Here is a 23,662-nt window from a genome sequence, read left to right as displayed (position 1 = left end):
GCCTTAAAAGCTGCAGCCACTGCAGCATTTTCAATGCCAGACAGAGGTTTGATAAAAATGACGAGTGTTTTGGTGGACAGATTTTATTAAAGCAGATCTGCAGGACAGCATACTCTATTACCAGCATCTATCCAACAAGGAACATCAACTGATCCTTGTTTTATTTCTCCGTAGCAGCAGGAACAATTGCAAATCTTCAAGGATTTTTTTTTTTTATGCAACTCACAAAGGTGTTACTCAGTATGACTTTGCATACTATGCAGTGCTTTTGAAAACCTCTGTTGGCAAAGGAGAACCTTTTTACCCCAAGGAAAATTTTAATCTTTGTATAACCACTAAAATATTACACCCGCATAAAGTAACATTATGTTCATTAACAATTTAAAGAGCAACTTGTGTGCTCAAGTGATTGCAAAATGTTACAACTAAGAAGCCAACTTAAGCATGTTAAAGGCTTATTTCACAATTTGTCATAAAGGCTTTATTTAAGCTTAAGCACAAGCCTGTCAGCTGCTGTGAAAGGTTTATATTGGTGTTTAGTCTTATGAATGGTTTATATCCATAAAGTGCTCCACACAATTTTGTTTGTATTGTCATGTAGGTGTGTTATGGTGGACAAGGATATCAAGGAAATACCTTCGGACACCTTTGAACGTTCATTTTATCATCACCAAAGTAAAAAAACAAAAAAAAAAACAATTTTGTTGAGAGGTAAAATCTCTATTAGTTTTACTTGCTTAATTCACAGTTTATAAATGTAATTATTTGAAGCAGATTGTTTGGATCCTCTTTTTCATTTTTAACTTTTTCACTTTGTGTGGGGATATAAGATTTTTACTAGGCCTTAAGTGGCTATTTAAATGACAATGTTGTGCCATACTACCAGTATGCAAAATTATGAGCAAAATCTTTTTACTATAAAAAACATCTTCAGTGAAATTCTCAAAAAAATTTCTCATTAAAATTGTAATGAACAATCATTCAACATTTTATACTGTTATTTTAAGGTAATTATACATAGTCTAGTTCTTGTTCAGGTTTAACATGAACTGAGAAAAATCCAATAATATTATTTTTCAAAGAGATCTCCAGGCTGCTGGCAGAATACAGTCAAAATCCCCCAGGATGCGTCAGAAGCTGCACAAATGATGAAATCCAGTGTGGGGGAAAATCAACATTTATTCCATGTATTCCTGATTTACTTCATGTATTCATAATCAATTATACTGATTATTCCTGTTAATCATTCAATATTCATCCTGTTAATCATTCAATCAGTATTTTATCATTGAGTGTTATGTGAACTTATATTCTCTGATAAGGCCATTCATTCAGACTTAAGGGCAAAGATTATAAAAGCAGCTTCTGCCTGGAGACTAGCGGGTCATAGCAAATGGTGTTTTCTGATTTATGAATTATTCTTGACTTTTGCTTATTCGTGCGTTTTCTGTTCCTCTTTTTAAGAGAACAAGACGTCCAGTGTTTTTTCAGCATCTTTTCTCTTGTTAGGTCCCAATCTTTTATTCCATATATGGTAGTGACCTGTTCCAAAACAGAAAACGAGGGGATTGCCTCATGTATGCAGGGGGGACTGTATAAAAATGCCCAGTCGACACAGAAAGGGGCTTTTTCCGACTTTCTTGACTACTCTCATTCTTCATCCATTGCTTTTGCTTTATTTTTCCTTTTTGCAACTTCAAAATAAAAACCTTCTCTTTTTGGCATCCCGGCTCGTTGACTGTCTTTGTCGAATTCCACGACAAATTGGCGTCCCTGCGGTGGGCTGCTCGTGCACCGGGACCTCTAGACCCTGCAAGAAAAGCGGAGGACGCTCTTGGGTTAAAAAAAAAAAAAGAAACCCAACCTTAGAACCTCAACTGTTTTTTAGAGGAAAAGGCGTTTTCTCTGGGGGTCGAGGGGTGTCCGGGGCCGCTGCAGCCGCACCACGTGTGAGTATATTTTTATATCTTTCTTCGTCTGGTTTGAGCCCCCTGGCACACAGTCTGAGTTGATGTGAAGAGGTTAGAGGCAAAAGGAGGAACCTGTAATTCTTTGGTGCTGTGTGTTTGCCTCAATCCGAGATTTGGGGCATAGCCCAGAAAAACTGGTTCCTGGGGCCGGATAACCCGCCTTTGTATGACGATATTTAAAGGTTAAAGATTTTTTCCCCTGGTTTTTTGTGAGAAAACGGAGGGCACAGTCTGACGGGGCTGTGAGCACATAGGCACAGCGATAGAGTCGCGAACCTGCTGGTGAAGAAAAATGGATCGATCCCTCATCTGTGTGTTGAGAGCGGGGGGTTTCGGGCCAGAGGGGAAACTTTGTTAAAGTACATTTTTCTAAGGGGAAATGAACGGGGATGCCGAAAGACAAGTGTCTTATAAATTTTTTTGCTATCTAAATTTTTTTTTGGCTTTGCTCCGCACCGCTTCCGTTCTTTTCTCACTTCTAAATTTTTCTGTCTGGTTTTTATCCTCTCGTCTTTTCCTGTTTAGAGTGAGTGAAACAGAAGTGTGTGCGACAGTGCGACTGACAGAGAGGAAAAGAAAAGGGTGTACGAGTGTCTGTTAAAGGGATTAAAAGTGTACCAGTGAGTGAGAAAGTGTATGGCAGCGAATTAAAGAGTGTGTGTAAGGCAGGGTGAGTGAAACAGAAGTGTGTGCGTATGTGTTGGAGTGTGTGTGAAACTGTGTGAGAGCGGGGCTGATTGAGTGTACGAAGTCGTGAGTGACAACGAAATAGGAAATGGATGAGTCCCACTGCAGGGGAGGAGTCCAAGGTGGAATAGGTGGAGTTGGTCCAGCCCATTGGGTTTTAGACTGAGAGGTTGATTTTTAATTGTGAATTAACGCTTGTGAGATATCATAGAAAATAGAGTAATACACAGTGAAAATGAGGGACAGAGGCGAACAGAAAAAGAAAAGGCTTTTGTATGGGTAGATATATATATATATATATATATATATATATATATAAGAAAATATAAGGATATAAAAAACCTAACTATACAAGGTAAAGATCTATCTGTAAACGGAGCAGTGCAGTAGATGTTACTAACGGTCATAAATAATTAAATAATTAACAGAGTAAAGTGCAATGACATCTATTATGACAGTGACTAATGTGAAATAGAAATATAATATAATATACATATGCATACGCTATAAGACAGTTCTAAAATAAAAATGTGAAAATGTGAATACCCAATCATGAGTACAGTGTACTTTAATGTAAGCGAGGTTGGGAAAAATGTTAATATAAATAATTAAGTTGTTGAATAATGTCGGAGAGGTATGTGACTGGATAGAGTTTATAGAATTTAATAAAGGGATTATGGGGTTGGTTAGCAAAACAAATTAAAAATAAAAGTAACTGGAAATTCCAAAATATACTATGCCATGCAGTACTGCTGTGTCAGCTGTCCTCAGAGCAGGACAAATAAACATGGTTTCTTGTTTGATTGTTAAATAAATAAGTTTAATAAATAGAAAATGCTACATAGTGAATAGTGAATGAATTAATGAGTGAGCCATTCCAAACACAGCTTTTTATCAGGTGATTTAGTCAATTATCTTACTATTCGTTTCTCATTCAGACTGATCTCAGTTCAGTCCTAGCTGAATGAGACTTATATAAGACAGATGTAATATCTAATTTCTCTATGTTACATTTTGATCCTCATAAGAGGGATAGTTGATTTCAGAAACCAATGAGAAAAGACCTTATTTATTTGAAAATGAAGGTCTTTCTCATTTTAAATAAGGGGAAATAAAATGTGTTTGAAAATGCAGCTCTCTGTTTTGCTTTACGGTATTAAATTAGACTAGAAAGAGATCTGGAAAACAGCATAAATTTGGTTTTCATGCTTATACAATGCCACCTATAAAACAAATGCATAATTTTCTGGCTGTAGCATGAACAAAATCAGCTAAGCAATATAAAATTGTTTCATCTGCATAATGGTAAAGTTTGCAATCTGAAGAAGCAGAGCCAGTAATATAATTTATGTATATATATATTAAATAAAACTGGACCAAACTTTAACCTTGTGGTACATCTGTGAGATACAGATGCCAAATCTGAATAATTATTCATTGACATGCACTCTTTTGGGTCTATTCCAGAGCAGTGTTATCAAAGCAAATAATTTAAGCTAAATTCAGTGGGAGAGAAAGGGTGATACTGATGGTAATAAGGAAAATCTGTATACAATAATAACAAATAATAAACCATGGGTACTTGGTGCCTTGCACAGGCTTTCACGGCGAACACCAGAGTGTGAGTTTGTGACAGTGTGACATACCTGGGTTTGTGCTCCCTGCAGAAACACTACAGCACTGAATGTTGATGAAACAGTGCTGCTACGCTGTGTGGTTCAGTGGGCTAGGCTGGTTAGCCAAAGACGGGTAAGATCCCAACATATTACACAGGGACAACCTAAGACAGGCACAGTCTCGATCTGACCACCACATGCATTTCAACAGAAAACGGAGAAAACATCGTGGAAGGGAAGCGCAGCCCAGGGGGGAGTGAGTGGATGAATGACGTGATGGGGTGTGTGTTCAGTGGAGGCCTGGGCAGGGTAGACCAGCCCAATGGACAGTAAAGAGGGTGAAGCAATTTTGTGTTAAGTTCTCTGAAACAGAAATTCTGTTTCAGAAAAAGGAAGGAGACACGGAGGACCCCTTAACAGACTTCCAAAATGAATAGAGAACCTTAAACATGATTATAACGAATCGAAAGTCTTGTTTCAGATCTGTTTACACAGGGGGAGAAGGAGAACGTGGTGCAAAGGTGGACCAGTCCAGACACAGAGTGAGGGCTACTCCGCCATTGCGCACGAAAGGGGAACGAGCATGGCTGGATTGAGCCTTTCCAGGTGACTGAGAGAACAACGCAGCGCAGAGGTCGCTAACTGAAATCAGGAGGAGACGAGAGAGCAGAAGCTGAATCGTCTGACTCAGACGAAGGCCGCAGCAGGAAGGAGGGGTAGCACACTCACCCCGCAGCAGCAGACAGCAGGGGCTGTCAGTGCCTGGCTGTGACCGAGGAGCGGAATTGAGGAAGTAACTCATTCAGCAACGTTTCGATTGCGTCAAAGTACACTACATACAAAGACTCTTAACACATCTCATTAAAAAACACACATAGTCTTATCACACACCAACTCATACTTTTCATTCACTTATATAGCAGACATCAAGAGCCAGAATAAAGCTCTTCGTACGTGGGGCTGAGGCAGTCTACCTTCAGAACCCTGAATTCCGAGAAAAGATTTTATTGTATTTTTTCCTTGTTGCTCTGGGAGCAGGACAACAGCAGGACATTGTGCATTTGACCATCACAGAAGGACACACGGACAGATATCATTGTAATCAGCATCTATGTGTTGAAAATTATTATTATTATTATTTTTTTTTTTTTTCTTATTGTTTAATCAAAATGAAAATTTTTGATTAAAAGGGGGGAAATGTGGGGGAAAATCAACATTTATTCCATGTATTCCTGATTTACTTCATGTATTCATAATCAATTATACTGATTATTCCTGTTAATCATTCAATATTCATCCTGTTAATCATTCAATCAGTATTTTATCATTGAGTGTTATGTGAACTTATATTCTCTGATAAGGCCATTCATTCAGACTTAAGGGCAAAGATTATAAAAGCAGGGGTCTGCCTGGAGACTAGCGGGTCATAGCAAATGGTGTTTTCTGATTTATGAATTATTCTTGACTTTTGCTTATTCGTGCGTTTTCTGTTCCTCTTTTTAAGAGAACAAGACGTCCAGTGTTTTTTCAGCATCTTTTCTCTTGTTAGGTCCCAATCTTTTATTCCATATATGGTAGTGACCTGTTCCAAAACAGATCACGAGGGGATTGCCTCATGTATGCAGGGGGGACTGTATAAAAATGCCCAGTCGACACAGAAAGGGGCTTTTTCCGACTTTCTTGACTACTCTCATTCTTCATCCATTGCTTTTGCTTTATTTTTCCTTTTTGCAACTTCAAAATAAAAACCTTCTCTTTTTGGCATCCCGGCTCGTTGACTGTCTTTGTCGATTTCCACGACACCAGCGAACTTGGCCAAAGCGTGATCAACAACAAGAAGGCCAGTTTAGCATTTCCTGGTCATATGTATTCTGTGATTGGTTGGTTTATATGACATTCAGCTGAAAATGCAGTCTATAGAAACAAAACATTCAGAATGCAGATCACACATTTACTTTAACTTGCAAAGCTGCTGTATCACTTGTCTTGGGTACGCCTCCAGAATATGGACTGACCTCAAATGTCTTTGGAGCCAGTCCATGAGTCACTGTGTCATACCAACTCATAAATGGGGCCAAGCCATTTTCACTTTGTCCCAAGAACTTCCTGTGTATGAAAACTGAGTCAGTTTAAGTCTTTCAAGCTGACAGCCTCTGATTGTATTATTACAGAACCAGTAACCGGGTCTGGGATGATTAACCACTTTTGGGGTAAAAAGAAATTCTATTCATTTTACAACAATGAAATTTACTGTACAAGGTTTCATACAAAAAATATTTGGTAACACTTTACTTGGATGGTCCATTTTTGACACTAAAGTGAGTGTAAACTAACTATCAAAAACATGTCACTGAACTGTTCCATGAATATCAAGTTCCTCTGTCAATAGTGGCATCACATTATATCATATAGATGATCAGGTGAGTGTCATCTGCATCTCAACAACGTGTCAACTGCATATCAACAACATAAAAAGTAAATTCTCAACTACATCTAGCAAAGATTTATCTACTGATAGGCACCTTAGTGTAACATGACATCTCTATGTTTTGCACCACCCAACAACAATTAGTGCAATTAAAACATAGACTGTCAACTGCATGTCAGTTGACCCTCAATTGAGTTTGTTTGAACACTATGTTGCGTATATGCTGAATATATGTTGAAAGTCAAGGACTCACCTTTTACATGTATTTTAATCATCATTTGGACCATCCAAGTAAAGTAAAACCATGATGGTCAACTTTAACTAAGCTAAATAACTTCTTTGTGTCAACTGCATGTCAGTTGACTCTCAGCTTAGTTTATATTTCACTAAGTTGCGTATATGCTGAATATATGTTGAAAGTCAAGGACTCACCTTTTACATGTATTTTAATCATCATTTGGACCATCCAAGTAAAGTAAAACCATGATAGTCAACTTTAACTAAGCTAAATAACTTCTTTGTGTCAACTGCATGTCAGTTGACTCTCAGCTTCATGTCCATTACATTACCATAGATATGCAATGAGGAATAAGTACAAGGGATTTGAAAAAGAAGAGGTTTTATTACACATTTTTTCACATAAACACAAATATTATATGAAACATTTTTCCAGGTAATTGTGAATAAAAATGTCTGAAAGAAGTGACCGTTTAACAGGTCATTAACTTTAACTTTAACATTAACTTGTTTAGTCCCCTTAGAGAAGTAATGCCAACAATATATATCTCCCTAGGGCAGATTAATAAACAAAGCTATTGGAACCATTTAATGCCAGGTGTGGGCTAGAGGGGTATAAAGTTCTGAATAAAGATTATAAACACACACCAAAAAAAAAAAAAAAAAAAAAAACACACACACACACATATATATATATATATATATATATATATATATATATATATATATATATATATATATCACATTACTACAGTCATTTTTAAACCATTTCAGAATTACAGGTCAAACAGCCAATAAAACAAAACATACACATTACTGAAATATCAAAAACAGTATACTGAATTACCTTTTTGCTCTATGCACATCTGATGTCTTTAAAAAGTCTACCAAGCACCCCATATTTGTGCATTCTGCCCAACCAGTATGTCCACTCTATGAAGCAGAGATGCTTTCTTAAAGATTTCTCAGACCTGTTGGCTCTCATATGCCAAACCTCCTTTTTGTATGTCTGCCATGCCCTCTCGATGTTTTGTGTGTGCAGACCTGAAATCGGGTCGATGTAGTTTTGACTGTGGTTAACCCTTACATGCCGATATCCTTCCTCTTTTAGGCTTGAGTAAGCTCTCCAGTCATCGCTTACTACAAGAGTCGTAGGCTTAACATGTTTTCTGATGATCGGGATCAGTGTGTTTTTGTCTCTTTTTTTGACCAGGCGGAGTATGGGACGCTTGAGGTGTGGCCTTATTTCAAGCATTCCAAATACCCACGTTCTCTTCCTCCTCCAAGTGTTTCCATAGCGACCTTTGCCATACTAGAAAAAGACCAAAGGTATAAGGGTTGTACAAATAGTTTAAAATCATTTAAATAACAGCTCTACAACCTTACTGTATAGAGACAAAGTGCAAAGCGTCATCGGGAGAAAACCACACCCCTTGTAGGGGAAAACATTATGGATGGTTTGAATAGAAGTGAATGGGAAATTGTGGCTTGCAGTGTCTTTAAAGAGCTTGATGTCATGGGCCCTGCATTGTTTAATATCACAATATATATTGTCGAAAAAAGAAATGTTTTTGAAAAAATATGGGGCAGCCCTAAAAGATATATACTAAAACTAGATATGACTGTACTCCACTGCTGTTCATTTTCTGTTATAATGTTTTGTGGAGGATATACAGCACCAAGCGAAGAGTTGCCACTGTGACTCATAATGTACCATTCCCTCACAGAGGTTGACAGACTAACATTTTCAACCTTAGCTTACATCTATAACATATGACACTGCATCTTATTAACACTCCTGTTTCAAATGCTGAAGTGTAGCTCCACTATTATATATTATAAGAACTACTATTCCCATTATCTGCATCAGTCAAAAATAATATTTAATATTCATAGCCTAAATAAACTAAAGATGTACCCAGTGATCTATACTAACTAGACAACCTAAAAATGTCAGGAGAAATTTAAACTAGCCCAAAAATCACTGGAAATTAATGGATAGAAGATTGTAGAGTTCACTGGCTACAGTAGCTTAAGTGAGCTGATATGCTTAAAGCATTTCACCCCTTTTGTAAAATTAGCCGATTAATATATGATATTAATTTAGACTGATACATAACAAGGGTGATATGGGTAACAACAGTGTTAATAAGATGTAGTATAATACACTAGATTTGAACATTTTGATGACAGTGTTAGCTAATGTTAAATAGCCTATCCTGCCTGGTGTCTCCTTGGGGTAGTGGTACATTAAGAGTCACAAATAGTGACTCCATGTGATGATATTTCCTGGGTAACACAAGGGAAGGCCAGTCATATTTATTTTTAGTACAAATCTTAATATATATATATAAAACTGTTGCGTATACTTTAAGTTAAAGCTGTTTAAAGACACAGTGAGGTGCAATGTCTCATTCACATCTCATTCTCATGTGTGTGTGACCATTTAATTGCAGACAGTGTGCTCAAGATATTTTATGTTTTATCTGCTCAGCTTTTTTTCTTTATTAATGTACACCCATTCCTGCATTTTATCCATGCAAAACGTTCCAAAAAATGGTGGGACAGATTAAATTTAAGGCTAGTAATAAGGTAAAATATTAAATACAATTTATTTGAAACACATCATGTCGTGGTCATGATTTGATTCAAAAGCAGCCTCCACAAACCACAGAGTCTCTGCTACCACTTACAACTTTACTGTACAGAAGCAGCGTCCACTTCTCTACTGGACTCACATCACACAGAGGAAGCACAGTGTTTTGTTGACAGAGTGATCAGTATTACATATCTTTTTGGTGAAAATTAACACTGTGTGCTCCAGACCAAATACAACAAGTCTAAAAGGTTCTCTCATGGTATGGGTGTGTCAATTACACATATATAGGCATGCTGTGAAATGTATGGGTACTGGGCTGGCTGGACTGCAGTCCTGATCTGCCTCCAATAGAGAATGTATAAACAAAAAACAACAACAACCCTGCACTCATACACAACTTACTAAAATATTTTCTGTGTCTGTGTTTTAGTGTTTGAAACACTTCATCACTTAGTATTCTTGATTAAAAGTGTTGTGTGAAGTAATGAAAACATTACAAAGTGGTAAATGCTTTGCTGTCCCAACTATTTTTAAATTTGTGGCAGGGCTGAAATGGACGTATATTTATAAACATTAATATTACTAAATAAAATATATTAAGAAATTAAATGAAGTTGAGCAGATAAAATGTACTGGGCTCATACTGTCTGCAATCAAATAAATGTCAAAATAAATGTTAGAAACAGCTTTTTTTGTTTTATGCATTTTCCAAACTGTTCCACATTTTTCTGATCTGGGGTTCTGGAATATGTAATCCAAATCATATTAATATTTTACAAATTTGTGTACCTCATTGCAGGCTTAATCACTTATTTGTTTTAGAAACCAGTACTGCCAATTACTTTTTTTGTGTCACACCAATAAATGGTCTATGGGATTTCAGTTATGTTAATTAAATTTATATACCTTTCGCTTGTGGCAGAACTTGCTCTCATCAATCTGAACAATGATGTCAGCTCCCCCCACTTTCTGTCCTTTCTTTTTGCGAAACTTTCGCAGACTTTTGACGCACATTTGCTTGAGTTTGTTGGACATCATAGAGAGGGTCCTGGTGCTCTTTGTTATTCCATCTTGGATCATGTCCACCTGTCGCATTTGTAAGCCTTGTGAGAACCTACAAAAACAAAAAAAATTAGTGTTGAACTTTTCTGAAACACGGTAAAAGGTGCAGCTGGGACACATCCTCAGTTCAACGCTGAGGATGTGTCCAGGCTGCACCACAAAAGATTTAGGCTCAGGCAAATCAGGCATTCATGTCAATGGCATATACACATTGCCGAAATTTACAGACTCACCTATGTATGTATTTCATCCATGTAAAAAGGTCACTGTGGGAACCTGAGAAGAGCGACTCGGCTCTCACACTTCTCTTCAACCTTCCACAATGCCGCCTTCGACACTCCCTGGCAAACAAATTGTTGCAAAAGGTAGAAAAATTTATGTCCTATCATATTAGAGTACCGTATGGAGTAGGGTATGCAGTTCTGTGTTTCAGGAAAAATATATATATACACAAACCGGATTCCAAAAAAGTTGGGACACTAAACAAATTGTGAATAAAAACTGAATGCAATGATGTGGAGATGGCAAATCCGGTTTGTGTATATATATATACAGCTCTGGAACAAAAATGAGACCACTTTTAGTAAAAAAAAAAAAAGTTAACTTATTTCAGTAATTCAGTTACAAATGTGAAACTCATATATTATATAGATGTATTAAACACAGAGTGATCTATTTTAAGCGTTTATTTATTTTATTGTTGATGAATCAGTGTCTCAGAAAATTTGAATATTATATTATAAGACCAATTGGTACTTTCTGCAGTGTGGGCAGTTTGCCAAGTCCTGCTGGAAAATGAAATCCACATCTCCATAAAATTGTCAGCAGAAGGAAGCATGAAGTGCTGTAAGATTTTGTGGGAAAACCAAACTGCACTGACTTTAGACTTGATAATAAAACACAGTGGATCAACACCAGCAGATGTTGCACATGTCTCTCCAAACCATCACTGATTGGTGGAAACTTCACACTAGACCTCGAGCAGTTTGGACTGTGTGTCTCTCCACTTTTCCTCCAGACTCTGCTCCCTTGATTTACACATGAAATGTAAAATTTACTGATGATCAGTGATGGTTTGGAGAGTCATGTCTGTCATCTGCTGGTGTTGATCCACTGTGTTTTATTATCAAGTCTAAAGTCAGTGCAGTTTTGTTTTCCCTCAAAATCTTACAGCACTTCATGCTTCCCTCTGCTACTGACAACTTTAATGGAGATGCAGATTTCATTTTCCAGCAGGACTTAGCACACTGCCCACACTGCCAAACGTATCAATTGGTCTTATATAATATCCAAATTTACTGAGACACTGATTTTTGGGTTTTCATTCAATCACCAACAATAAAAGAAATAAACGCTTAAAATATATCTCTGTGTGTTTAATACGTCTATATAATGTATGAGTTTCACATTTTCAACAGAATTACTGAAATAAAGTAACTTTTCAAAGATATTCTATATCTATATTATCTATATATATATTAGATGGCCCTGTATATATATATATATATATATATATATATATATATATATATATATATATATATATAGCCAAAATGAATGGGATTCATGTGAAGCATTTAAGCAAAATCAGTTTATAAATGATTAATAATTTTTAAACTGAAACTTTTACTAATTTTTATAACACAAAATTTTATCAAAGGTTTCAGCTCTGCAGACCTTTCAAACATGCTCTGACTGTATCTCCAGCATCTTCAACCTCACAGTAGCAGCAATGCTAGCGCCTATACAGCTTAAAACCTGTTTACTGATGAAACACTAAGATATGTTGATAAGTATTCTTTGCTTTTTTAAGGAAATACTTCATTTTACTTTCCTATATTAAAGAAAAATCCCGACCTAGGGAATAGTTCGTATTTTTTATTTGTGTTTTTAGCCGTGTAGCTTAATTCACTCCCATTCATTTTGGACTCTCTCGCGGGCTCCCCCTAGCGGCTGTCAGTCATTTTCTGATATAACGGCGAAGACAGTAACAGCTCTGTTACTGCAGACTTTGGTTAATAGGTATTTTATGTTGTGATAAAATAGTTTATTTTATTATAACAGAGTAACAGATTTTAGATATTAAGGAAAAATATGTCTTAGATTGTAGACTGACTGTACATTTTCCAATTAGCTTATATAAACAAAATGACCTTACCATATAAAATTGTCAGCACAGTGGGAATGTACCATCCTCATCCTCTTGTTACACCTCTTGCATTTTAGTTTGCGTTTTAGTAATTTTTCATTTTGCATCCATCTGATCAGGTTATAAGATGTTTTTTTGTTTTTTCTTACATAAACATTTTTCATTAATCTTCGTAAAATACTCATTGCTTCTGTAGCCACCTAATCACGGTACTGTTTTAAGCTCTGTTTGTTTTAAAGTAAGAATAGGCGCGCTTTTATTTCATTTGCTGAAAGTCTCTGTGGCTTTTCATCCTGCTCTCTGATTGGCTGTTGGAAGACGTGATGAGCTGGAATGAAGAAGTCCCGCCCCACTCTCTGACCGCGGAGCTCAATTAAAGTTAGGTAGGTCTTTCTCTGCTTGTACTTTTTACCGAGCCTGTACACGAAACGGCTTGAGGTGCTGCTCGTTTGGTTTGGCTGTAGAACAAAGCTTAATACAGTTTTCTTTTTTTGTGTAATTTGCAGTAAAACTCAGGAGCACGCGTGTGTTAGATGGGTAAATGGCTGCAGGATTGAAAACGCGCGCCAGAGCTCGTTTACTGGCCACAGATGAGGCAGAGGAAAGGCGTCAGGAGAGCACGGTGGTTCAGGGTACGGTAGTCAGTTATCTTTTAAGGAAATATTTCACTAATAATCATGTTATACATCGTGTTTAAATTGTTCTGGAAACACAAAGATTGCAATTTGTCATGCTACGTGCAGCTCAGTGAAGCATTTTAGTGGATGTACTAAGCACCAGCTGTCTACCACTGATGTTTAAGGATCTGGCTAGCTTACTCTTCTTAGCTAATGTTAGTTAACTAGTTACCAACCTAGGTAGGTTAGCTAGTCAGCTGACTAGCTGATTTTGAATACTCTGATCTAAGTACATTTGTACATAAAATATGATGAGTTAACTAGGAAAAATATTGTGTGCTATATTAAGTTATTTACTATCATGTAATCATATAACGTTATACAGAGCCATCTAAAAAAAATAGAATATCTTTAAAAAGTTACTTTTTTTATTTCAGTAATTCAGTTGAAAATGTGAAACTCATATTATATAGATGTATTACACACAGAGTGATCTATTTTAAGTGTTTATTTATTTTATTGTTGATGATTCTGGCTTACAGCCAATAAAAATCCAAAAATCAGTGTCTCAGAAAATTAAAATATTATATAAGACCAATTGGTACTTTCTGCAGTGTGGGCAGTGTGCCAAGTCCTGCTGGACAATGAAATCCGCATCTCCATAAAAGTTGTCAGCAGAAGGAAGCATGAAGTGCTTTAAGATTTTGTGGGAAAACAAAACTGCACTGACTTTAGACTTGATAATAAAACACAGTGGATCAACACCAGCAGATGACAGACATGACTCTCCAAACCATCACTGATCATCAGTAAATTTTACATTTCATGTGTAAATCAAGGGAGAAATCAGAGTCTGGAGGAAGAGTGGAGAGTGTCCAAACTGCTCGAGGTCTAGTGTGAAGTTTCCACCAATCAGTGATGGTGTGGAGAGACATGTGCAACATCTGCTGGTGTTGATCCACTGTGTTTTATTATCAAGTCTAAAGTCAGTGCAGTTTTGTTTTCCCACAAAATCTTAAAGCACTTCGTGCTTCTTCCCTCTGCTGACAACTTTTATGGAGATGCAGATTTCAATTTCCAGCAGGATTTGGCACACTGCCAAAAGTACAAATTGGTCTTATATAATATTCTAATTTCCTGAGACACCAATTTTTGGGTTTTCATTGGCTGTAAGCCAAAATCATCAACAATAAAATAAATAAACACTTAAAATTGATCACTCTTTGTTTAATACATCTATATAATATGAGTTTCACATTTTGAACTGAATTACTGAAATAAAGTTATTAAACTTTTAAAAGATATTTTACTTTTTTGAGATTGCCCTGTATATATATATATATATATATATATATATATATATATATATATATATATATATATATATATATATATATTCATTACTTCAAAGTGACTTCAGTGTTTGTTAAAGTTAAAATTGAGTTGCTCTCATTTGTGATTAAAGCCCTTTTGATTCCTAAAACCATACTCTGTGTATAACATTACTTAGTTATGTGTAATTGACACTTTAGAGATACCTCAACCTTTGAAGGTTTAATGAGTAGTTGCAAGCTGGGTTATATTGCTAAAATGCTCTTATGTTTATTTTCCTTATTTGTTCTTAGGTGCCTCCTGTTATGCACCACAGCCTTTTAAACAAGATGTTCTGAAATGGCAAAGTAAGGTTGAACATTTAGAAAACCAAATTAAAGACTTAAAGGAGGATAATGCATTTCTGCGTAAACAATTGGAGGACCAACAAAAGAAAGGTACGGTTATATTTGTGTGTGTGTGTGTGTGTGTTTGTGTGTGAGAGTGAATGAATGTTTTTATTTTTGTTTCCTACATAGTAAATGAATAGTGAAGTGATTTAGACTATAAAGGAAAACATAAGGAATCATGTACAAACTTAATAGTGTTAAAAAACAATACAAAAAACAGAATACTTTGTGAAGTGTTTAGATGTTCCTACCTGGGGTGTGGTTAACTTGCAGTTTCTGAGGCTGGAACTTAACTTAGGATGAACTTATCCTGTAATGCAGAGGTAACTTGCGGTCTTACTTTCCTGAAATGGTCCTGATGAGAGCCAGTTTCATTGTAACATTTGACGGTCTTTGTGACTGCACTTGAGGATGCTTTCAAAAATGTTTCAGATTGACTGACCTTTATTTGAATAGTTCTTAGTTGAGTAATTCTTGCTCCTCATAATTAGAATATTTCTTTACCACTGATGATCTCAAACACAAGAGGCAAGAAATTCAAGTAATTAACTCTTTACAAGTCACAATTTTAAATTTTAACACTGATTTCATAGTGTCCAAAACACACTGTTTTTGTGTGTGTATATATATGCAGTATATATTACATTCTCTTTTCATATATAGATTGGATTAGGGCTGGGCGATATGGATCAAAAACTATATCTTGATAATTTTTTTCTGAATTGGGATATACGATATATATCTCTTTTTTTTTATCCCATAAGGTAATATCAAAAAGATACTTTAGAGATAAAGAGGCATGATCCAAATTTTATATTGGTATTTTTATAATTCAGTGCCGTTGTTCTGTCGAATTGTCCTACCCATTGATACATACTCCCAAAGGTACTGCGCATGCTCTGACCTGCACAATTTAATTATTTATCATGTTCTTTATTTATAATTAATCTGTTTTATAGGGGTTTATGTGCATTTAACACAAAAGTGCAAATGGAAACTAATAATTACAATTATTATTATAAATAAATACAAAAGCAGTTTGTAATGAGCTCTATGTGCCATCATTTGCCATGATACAATGATTTATGCAATCCAAATCTAATAACGTGCATCTACTGAAATGTCACTGGTTACATACCCTAAACCAGTGCTTTTTTTGTATTTTTACAGTTAAATATATAGATTAGGGCAGCACGGTTTGACAAGATAGGACAATTTGACAGAACACCGTATCCTGTATATTAGAGTAGCCTAGCAGTTCTAGCAGCATTTTATATAATCAACAACTGAAAGTCATTTCAAATTATACTAATTATAAACATATATATTAAACAATTCCTCAAATTATTTTTTTTTTAACTTAAAGTAGCCTAAAAACAAGGGATATATAAAATATATGCTTTTGGAAAAAGGGCATTTAAAGTGCTTAAGAAAAAATAAAATAAAAAGCGCAGTTTGAGTTTTCTGTATATCTGGGCTGAAACAGTGTCAGGTCTATTCTCATACACATGTGAAGGAGCTGATTGATCAGTTCAGGTTAGAGTGGGTGTGTCTGCTCTAAAGATGAGTGTTAGTTAGTTCAGTGGTGATGCTTCAGAACATGAGACGCGCTGCTGTTTCTCTGAAAAGTCGGGTTCTGCCGTCACTGTGTATTTTTATAAAGAACATTGTCCGGATGAGCTTCGTATCTCTCCTCTGTGCGCGTCACACTTTATTTAGAACGCAGGCGATTGATCTTTGAGTTTCCTGCACTGCAAAACCTCTGTCAACGGCTAATAAAGTTTGAAATAAACCCTCTAGAAGTGAACTAGTTCTCAATAGTGGACCAGGTCCGCCTATTACTGACCCCCGCTCTACAAAATACCTTATTCTGCTGCTCATCTTACTCGCTGAATCAAAACCATCTAAAAATGAGATGTAACGGGAGGTTTCTCTGTCACCTTCTCTCTCTCTCCCCGCTCTGCTGCTGATGCTGACTGCGGTGGGGGAGGGGTAGTGTGTTCAGTGAGGGAGGGAGGCAGGGCTAGGTGAAGCTGTACAGAGACACAGCGGGAGAACTGATGAGGCTCACTGTAACGCAGCGTAGTCTATATCGATATGAACAATATTGTCTCGTCTTATATCGCACCTTATTGCATTTTTTTTATTAGTTGGCCCTTAAAGAACCTGTTATGTGTTCTGCTTGATTAAAATAAAAATAGGCTTCAAACATCCAAACAAATCCAAACAAGAATTTGAACAAGTCAAATGTCAAAACACTTATCAAAAAAACACTGTTGCAATCAGAACCGAAACTTTTTCGTGGGGTCAGAAATGTTCAGTGTCCAGTCATTAATAATAAGGACTTCGTAACCTCATACTTAAGAATTAAGAATATAATGCAAATTGGTTTCTATTAGTTGGGCTTGCTTCTGTAAAATAACTGAAACAATTAATTTAACTGGATGTAGAGCTGGGCGATATGGGAAAAAATCTTATCACGATATAGTTTTCCATATCAGTCGATATCGATATGTATCACGATATAAATCAAATCACTTTGTGTCACACTTAAAGGTTTGTTTTTATTAGTGAGAGAATAAGGGAGTGATGGAAGTTTTATCACAATATTTTTTTCTGTATCTCCATAATTATTAGGGCTGGCCCGAATAGCATTTTTTGAGCTCCGGATATTTGGCAGTAATTGGTAGCGAATATTCCAATATTAGTTTTAAAAAAAAACAAATTAATCATGAACGCGAGCCAGAACCCGAGCTTGAACGTCAGCCTGACTCAGGCGCTGCATGAACTCGGGCTTTTTTCCAATTTTTTCCAATTTTCCATGACTGAAAAAAAAACTTGGGCTATAAGCTCAATATTAAATATTTCGTTTGTTTAGAAATTATTTTATATTCTTAAACCATGTTAAATTATATTAGATTAGTAGGGCTGGCCCGAATAGCGTTTTTTGAGCTCAGAATATTAGGCACTGATTGGCAGCCAATATTGGAATATTTGTTTTTAAAAAGACGGATTAAAAACTGATTAAAGTAAAACAAAAATTGCAACTCGGCCCCTTTAATTCACCACAAAGTTTTCCAAGACCCAGCCGGAAAAAAAAAGATTTCCCACCTTTTCCTCAGCTGGGTCGGGCTCAAAAAATGATTTGTGATAGGCTGTTTTTTGGTTTGTTTGTTTAAGCACTTAGGCTTTTGTACTGCTGCAGTGCAATATTTAGATTTTATATTCTGAAATTCGTTAGGTTTTATTTCTTTTAGCATTTTGAACTTTTTTTCCAATTTCAAATTTTTTTTTTTCTGTTCGTTATGTTCTATCGGTCCTTGCGTTTTTTGTAGTTGAAGTTGAATTTAATATTGAAGTTCAATATTTCTAATTTATATTTTGAAATTCGTTAGATTATATTTATTATTGTATTTTGAGCTCACTTTAGTTGGTTATTTTCCAAATTCATATCTATTTTTCTGTTATTATTAAATGTTATTAGCTTATTAGCTTAGCTTGTCATTTAGCATACAGAACTTCTCACGGATTTTTAATGAATGTTGATTTATTAATTTAAAAGCTGTACCTTATTAAAAGTATTTTAAGCCAGACAGACACTGTGTGATTTTTTAATGAGTTTATCTGCACTTTTAAATGGTTTGTCCTGTAGGAAACGCACACGATTTGTATGCTGACACTGTTGTCTGACTGAGGAGCTGCTTTCCGTCAAATGCAGCCTGTAGGCAGGAAAAAATCCAGCCAGAACCGACCATATCATGAGCCAGTTTTAAAGCCAGTAATTTAGTAGAGCATTAAACTACAAATCTGAGATGTACCTGCTGTACTTCTTAATCTCTGCCCCCAAAACGGTCCATTAACTTGCTTGACAGACGCGTCAAATCCCCCGCGAGCACGCGCGGCGCACAGCGCACCGATTAATTCATGCGTTGAGCTTTAAACGCGCAGCTGAGCTGTAATTGGGGAAATATCACAAAAATCACAGTGTGATTTGTTACATTAAAAAAAAGACCATTTTCTTCCGCCTAATCTGAGAGGAAAGCGGTGTTCTCGACCGGCCCGAGTTCATGCAGCGCCTGAGTCAGGCTGGCGTTCAAGCTCGGGTTCGGGCTCGCGTTCAGGCAGATAATCTAAATGATAAATGATTTTGTGTTTTTGCACTTGGGCCATAAGCTCAATATTAAAAAGTTCGTTTGTTTAGAAATTATTTTATATCCTTAAACCATGTTAAATTATATTAGATTAGAGGAAAGTCATTTAGACATCATTCTTAAGGTGTTTTTGTCCTGTTACCGCTCCGCAAAAAAAACTCTTCCTTTAATCCGCGCCCCACATACACATTTTTGCAGCACCTGCCCCGAGGTCCTAATATAAATTGAATTAATTACATTTAGTGCTTAAAATTTACTTAAAATTTATTTAAAACGTGCTGAACAGTGCGGCCGTTTATTCCCAAAGTACAAACACTATGGTTGTTTGCGTGTGTCGGGCCATACTCCACTATTCTTTAGGGTTTTTTGTTGCATGCATGAGAATAACTATTACAATTTTCTTAACTATTTATTAATTTGCTCCAGCGTCTTCTGGATTGATTACACGTTGTGTTTTCGTTGTTTGCCGCGCCACTTAGACGGAAATGGAAATGAATGTTTATCGAATTCTATTGCACAGGCTTATCATCGTCATCGAGGGAAAAATTATCGCGAAACAAATCGATATCGTTATATCGCCCAGCACTAACTGGATGTAGGTTTGTAGGAGATTGTTTGTAGATGTGTATTTAAATTAAATAATTAAATATTTTTATATACTTTATATGACATTGTTAGGTATTCATGTTTTGTGGTTTTATAATGAGAATATAATCATATTTTTATTGGTGGTACCATTGGGGAACTACAGTATAGTTCATTTGATTAGGGTTTCAGATTAAGCCCTATCAGTGCAGCTGTAGGTGGTCTATTTCTGAAAATTCAAAGTAACTGTTTATTGTACATTTTATAGCTGTTTTTTTCCTGCCTGTCTTTCAGCTGATGAAGCCAACAGAGAGACAGGACCCTCTGGTGAGGATTCCATGACAGAGTCAGACTCCGGCTCAGAATCTACCTCTGATTCTCTGACTACTTCAGACTTTGAATCAAGCCTGGAATCTGACTCTAGCTCAGATGAAAAAAAGCATAGGAAGTGGAAGCATATGAAAAGGGACAGGGATAAGAAGAAGAAGAAAAAAGAAAAGGCAAAGAGGAAGAAAAAAGACAAGAAGAAGACAAAGGAGAAAAAAACCTTCTCAAAAGAAAAGGGTAGGTAATTTATTCAGACATTGTATCATAATGTGATAATAGCTCTGTCAGAGATAATACAGAAACACTGAATGTTTTTTTTATTTTTTATTATTATATAAATGCATTAATGGCATCACACAGATTTTACATGACATTAAAACTGACTGATTTAAAAAAAATAATAATAATTAAAAGCTACAGAGACTGTATCAATGGCTAACAGTCCTGTTCCAGGGCACTACTAGCCAGCAGGTATTAGTGTTTCCTGCAGTCACACATCTAAGTTCTCATCAGTGAGAGCTTGACAGTTGAATAGTTGGATCAGGAGTGCTGTAATTAGTATAAACTCTGCAGGACCAAGGTTGAGAACAACTGCACTATACTATTTTCAGTAAAACAATGTTAGTGAAAATTATTTTTTATTTGGAATACTCATTATTTGCATATATTTTTTGTACTGATTTGAACAGTATAGCATTTAAAGTCAGGTCACACTGGATATACTGCTTCAATTGTTCGTATCAAAACCTGTAACATAACCTGAAATATGGAACAGCTGAATGTAAGAATAAATTGCACTAAATATTAAACAGACCTTTATATAAAAAAATAAAGTAACTGTTTTTTTTTTTTAACTCTTGACACAAAGGCACTTGCAGATACTTTTTTCTGATTATATATGTATATGCTATAAAACACACATTAGCACACATTAACACACGTGTCCATATGATCAAAGGCACAGATAGCACAGCAGGCCATAGCTCTTGCTATAAATGTATTTTTTATGTAACTGTCAGACAAATTTAGAGCAGGAACACCAGCATGTTTAGTGTGTGGGGCTTGAGGCAGGATTTCTCTGGGGAACAGTATTTAATATTCAGCTGGATTAATTGGGCTGGATGGTTGTGCTTTAAATAAGATCTCAGGTTAGTAGTGTTGCCAGCTTTTGTTGCCACTGTTTTGAAACAAAGTCCACATACTGGCTATTTTGCATTGATGGTTCTCCTCGCTCACGTGGAAACCTACTGGCTGTTGTCGACATTGGCAAAAATGGTCACGATAAAAAAAAAATATCGCACAAAAAGTCGATATGGTAGCGTCGATATTGCGACAGGCCTACTTCCTCATCTTCAGGTGTTCATGAGTGAATCTTTGGTCAGTAATCGACATGCTGTTGCAGTGAAGGGGAAATAACAGGCCTTTCGTTGGAGCTGAATATTTTACACATTTAGGGACACATAATACAGTCTTAAAATAAGGAGTTACAAAAGGGTTATGTGGGCACAGTTCATAAAGTGTGTTGCCAACAACCCTTATCCTGGATGTTGTATGATTGTTAGCCTACCATAACTTTTTTTTCATAGCCATTTTTTTTTGTGGATATTGATATTAAGAAACACTTTGCCCATTTTATGTCTAATCTCTGTTTTGTTTTGTCTAGTGAGCAGCATAAAAGAAGTTGTCCGGAGATACAGAAAGGTTCTTCGCTAGGGCTGGGCGATATGGAAAAAAATCTTATTACGATATAGTTTTTCATATCAGCCGATATCGATATGTATCACGATATAAATCAAATCACTTTCTGTTACACTTAAAGGTTTCTATTTTTACTCAGAAGTGACAGAATAAGGGAGTTATGGCCAAAATCACTAGCAGGCTCAGAGCCTTGTGGACAGACACTAGGATGTTAACATCTTGCCAGGTGGGTACAGCTTTTAAATTAATTTTAAAAAGGGGACAAATATATAAACTAAAAAATATGTAAGACCCTTTACATTATATGTCTGTTTAATTTAAATTGCAATAACACTTTATTTATTTTTATAAAATTATATTTAATCAAAAGATCATTCCCCTCCCTGAATGCAGGCAACTACATAAAGCAAAATACAAGAGTATATCACAGTGTTCATTTTGACAGGTGATTTTGATACAGTCTTAGTCTTTTCACTAAAATGTATAATAGTTTTAGTTACATTTTAGTCTATCGGATATTATTAGTTTTAGTCAGATTTCAGTCTAGTTTAATTTTGGTCATATAAAAAGTATGTATTACATATGTTTTACTGTTTTTCTATTTTCTATTTGTTGTAATTTTAGATAATTTACTGCTTATGTTTTTTTTTAAATAAGAGCCTTTAGTTTTTTTTACATTTAAATTAAGCTAACATTTAAATATTTTAAAAAAAGTGGCCTATAATGGAGGTGGGAGGAATAAAGTCAAGTTTCTGAAATGATCCACTTCTACTGCAGTACAGATTTATACTAACATTACTGGCTTTCAGTAGACTAGACTTACATTACTTAAGTGTATTTAAAACTCCAGTTCAGTAACAGCAATGTTTAGCTCAGTTCAAATACAGCTAGACAGATTATATAATCTTCTGTATTTAGTAAAATATCCAGCATAACAGACTCTCTATCTGTTAAAAACTATAAAACACAAAGACAGAGGAGAATGCTGCCCTCAGGGTTTTCTAACAGAAACAGTGAGAGTTAGGAAAAAAGATGGAAAGTGCTTCCTTTCTGTGTGTTTATATACTAACCCCTCACTCGTGCTGAAGTTAACCTTAATTTACACGAAACGTGGATTAACACGGCTAACGTGCGTTACCCATTAGTTTATTAGAATGTAAAAAGCAGTGAAAGCATCTTAGCTAATGATGACAGATTGCACAGATCCCTTTTACACCTAAACATCGCTAACTTTAAACTGGAGACAAGCTAATCTAACTAGCAGCAAACAGAGCAGCGTTTACCTGCCTTCAGAAATCTGAACAAGCTCACCTCTCTAAATATCTTGGAGACGCATGCCTCATATTTAAAAGGTGAGTTTTCCAGTGTAGCGCCGCTAAATAGTATAAATGAAGTTTATCCAGTAAATGGGAGAGAAGGAGCCGCTATGTGAGGAGTTCAGAGTGGAGGGGCTCGGGGGGTGGGGCGGAGGGGGATGGTGGAGAGGGGAGGGGAGGGGTTGTACTGGGCTGAGCAGCAGTTCAGCGTGCTGCCTGATCTCGTGCTGCGCCTTTTCACAACGCTACTTAAACGGGAAATAGAAAATTTAGTTTATCGAATTTCTCGCCCCGACTTATCGCGATATATAGTTTCCTCGATAACTATCGATATCGTTTTATCGCCCAGCACTATTCTTCGCTGCATCCAGAAGGGAATGAAAATGGCTCATGCATTCAAAAAGGTTGCAGTATCGAGGAATGCTGTGAAGGGGATGGCAGCCATTGCAGAGTTGTATCTTACTGAAAGACCACTTCTCAGTGGTTTTAAAGGACAATA

The 23,662-nt window shown here is 36.1% G+C and overlaps 2 protein-coding genes across 4 annotated transcripts; one reads left to right on the top strand and one right to left on the bottom strand.

The window, feature by feature from the left end:
• Nucleotides 1–7,667: 7,667 nt before the first annotated feature.
• On the bottom strand, nt 7,668–12,979 carry LOC111192957 (uncharacterized). 2 transcript variants are annotated; one of them, XM_022671389.2, is made up of 4 exons: nt 12,758–12,979; nt 10,833–10,940; nt 10,444–10,651; nt 7,668–8,250 (listed from the first exon to the last, which is right to left on the bottom strand). In XM_022671389.2, exons 1-4 carry the CDS (start codon nt 12,931–12,933, stop codon nt 7,795–7,797), a joined length of 948 nt encoding a protein of 315 aa, XP_022527110.1. In that variant the 5' UTR covers nt 12,934–12,979; the 3' UTR covers nt 7,668–7,794. The 2 variants fall into 2 exon arrangements, with proteins under 2 accessions (XP_022527110.1, XP_022527111.1); XM_022671390.2 differs by lacking the exon at nt 12,758–12,979 and having other exon boundaries at nt 10,833–11,155.
• A 97-nt stretch (nt 12,980–13,076) lies between these two features.
• Nucleotides 13,077–22,171, top strand: LOC125785641 (uncharacterized). 2 transcript variants are annotated; one of them, XM_049469601.1, is made up of 5 exons: nt 13,077–13,131; nt 13,255–13,380; nt 14,991–15,134; nt 20,117–20,386; nt 21,813–22,171. In XM_049469601.1, the coding sequence occupies exons 2-5, from the start codon at nt 13,290–13,292 to the stop codon at nt 21,860–21,862; spliced, it is 555 nt and encodes a 184-aa protein (XP_049325558.1). In that variant the 5' UTR covers nt 13,077–13,131; nt 13,255–13,289; the 3' UTR covers nt 21,863–22,171. The 2 variants fall into 2 exon arrangements, with proteins under 2 accessions (XP_049325558.1, XP_049325556.1); XM_049469599.1 differs by lacking the exon at nt 13,077–13,131 and having other exon boundaries at nt 13,161–13,380; nt 21,813–22,170.
• The last annotated feature ends 1,491 nt before the right edge of the window (nt 22,172–23,662 follow it).

The sequence above is a fragment of the Astyanax mexicanus genome, chromosome 21 (genome assembly GCF_023375975.1).
Source record: "Astyanax mexicanus isolate ESR-SI-001 chromosome 21, AstMex3_surface, whole genome shotgun sequence".
Taxonomy (NCBI): domain Eukaryota; kingdom Metazoa; phylum Chordata; class Actinopteri; order Characiformes; family Acestrorhamphidae; genus Astyanax; species Astyanax mexicanus.
The sequence above is the reverse complement of the archived record's forward strand: the minus strand, read 5'-3'. Positions and strand labels throughout refer to the sequence as shown.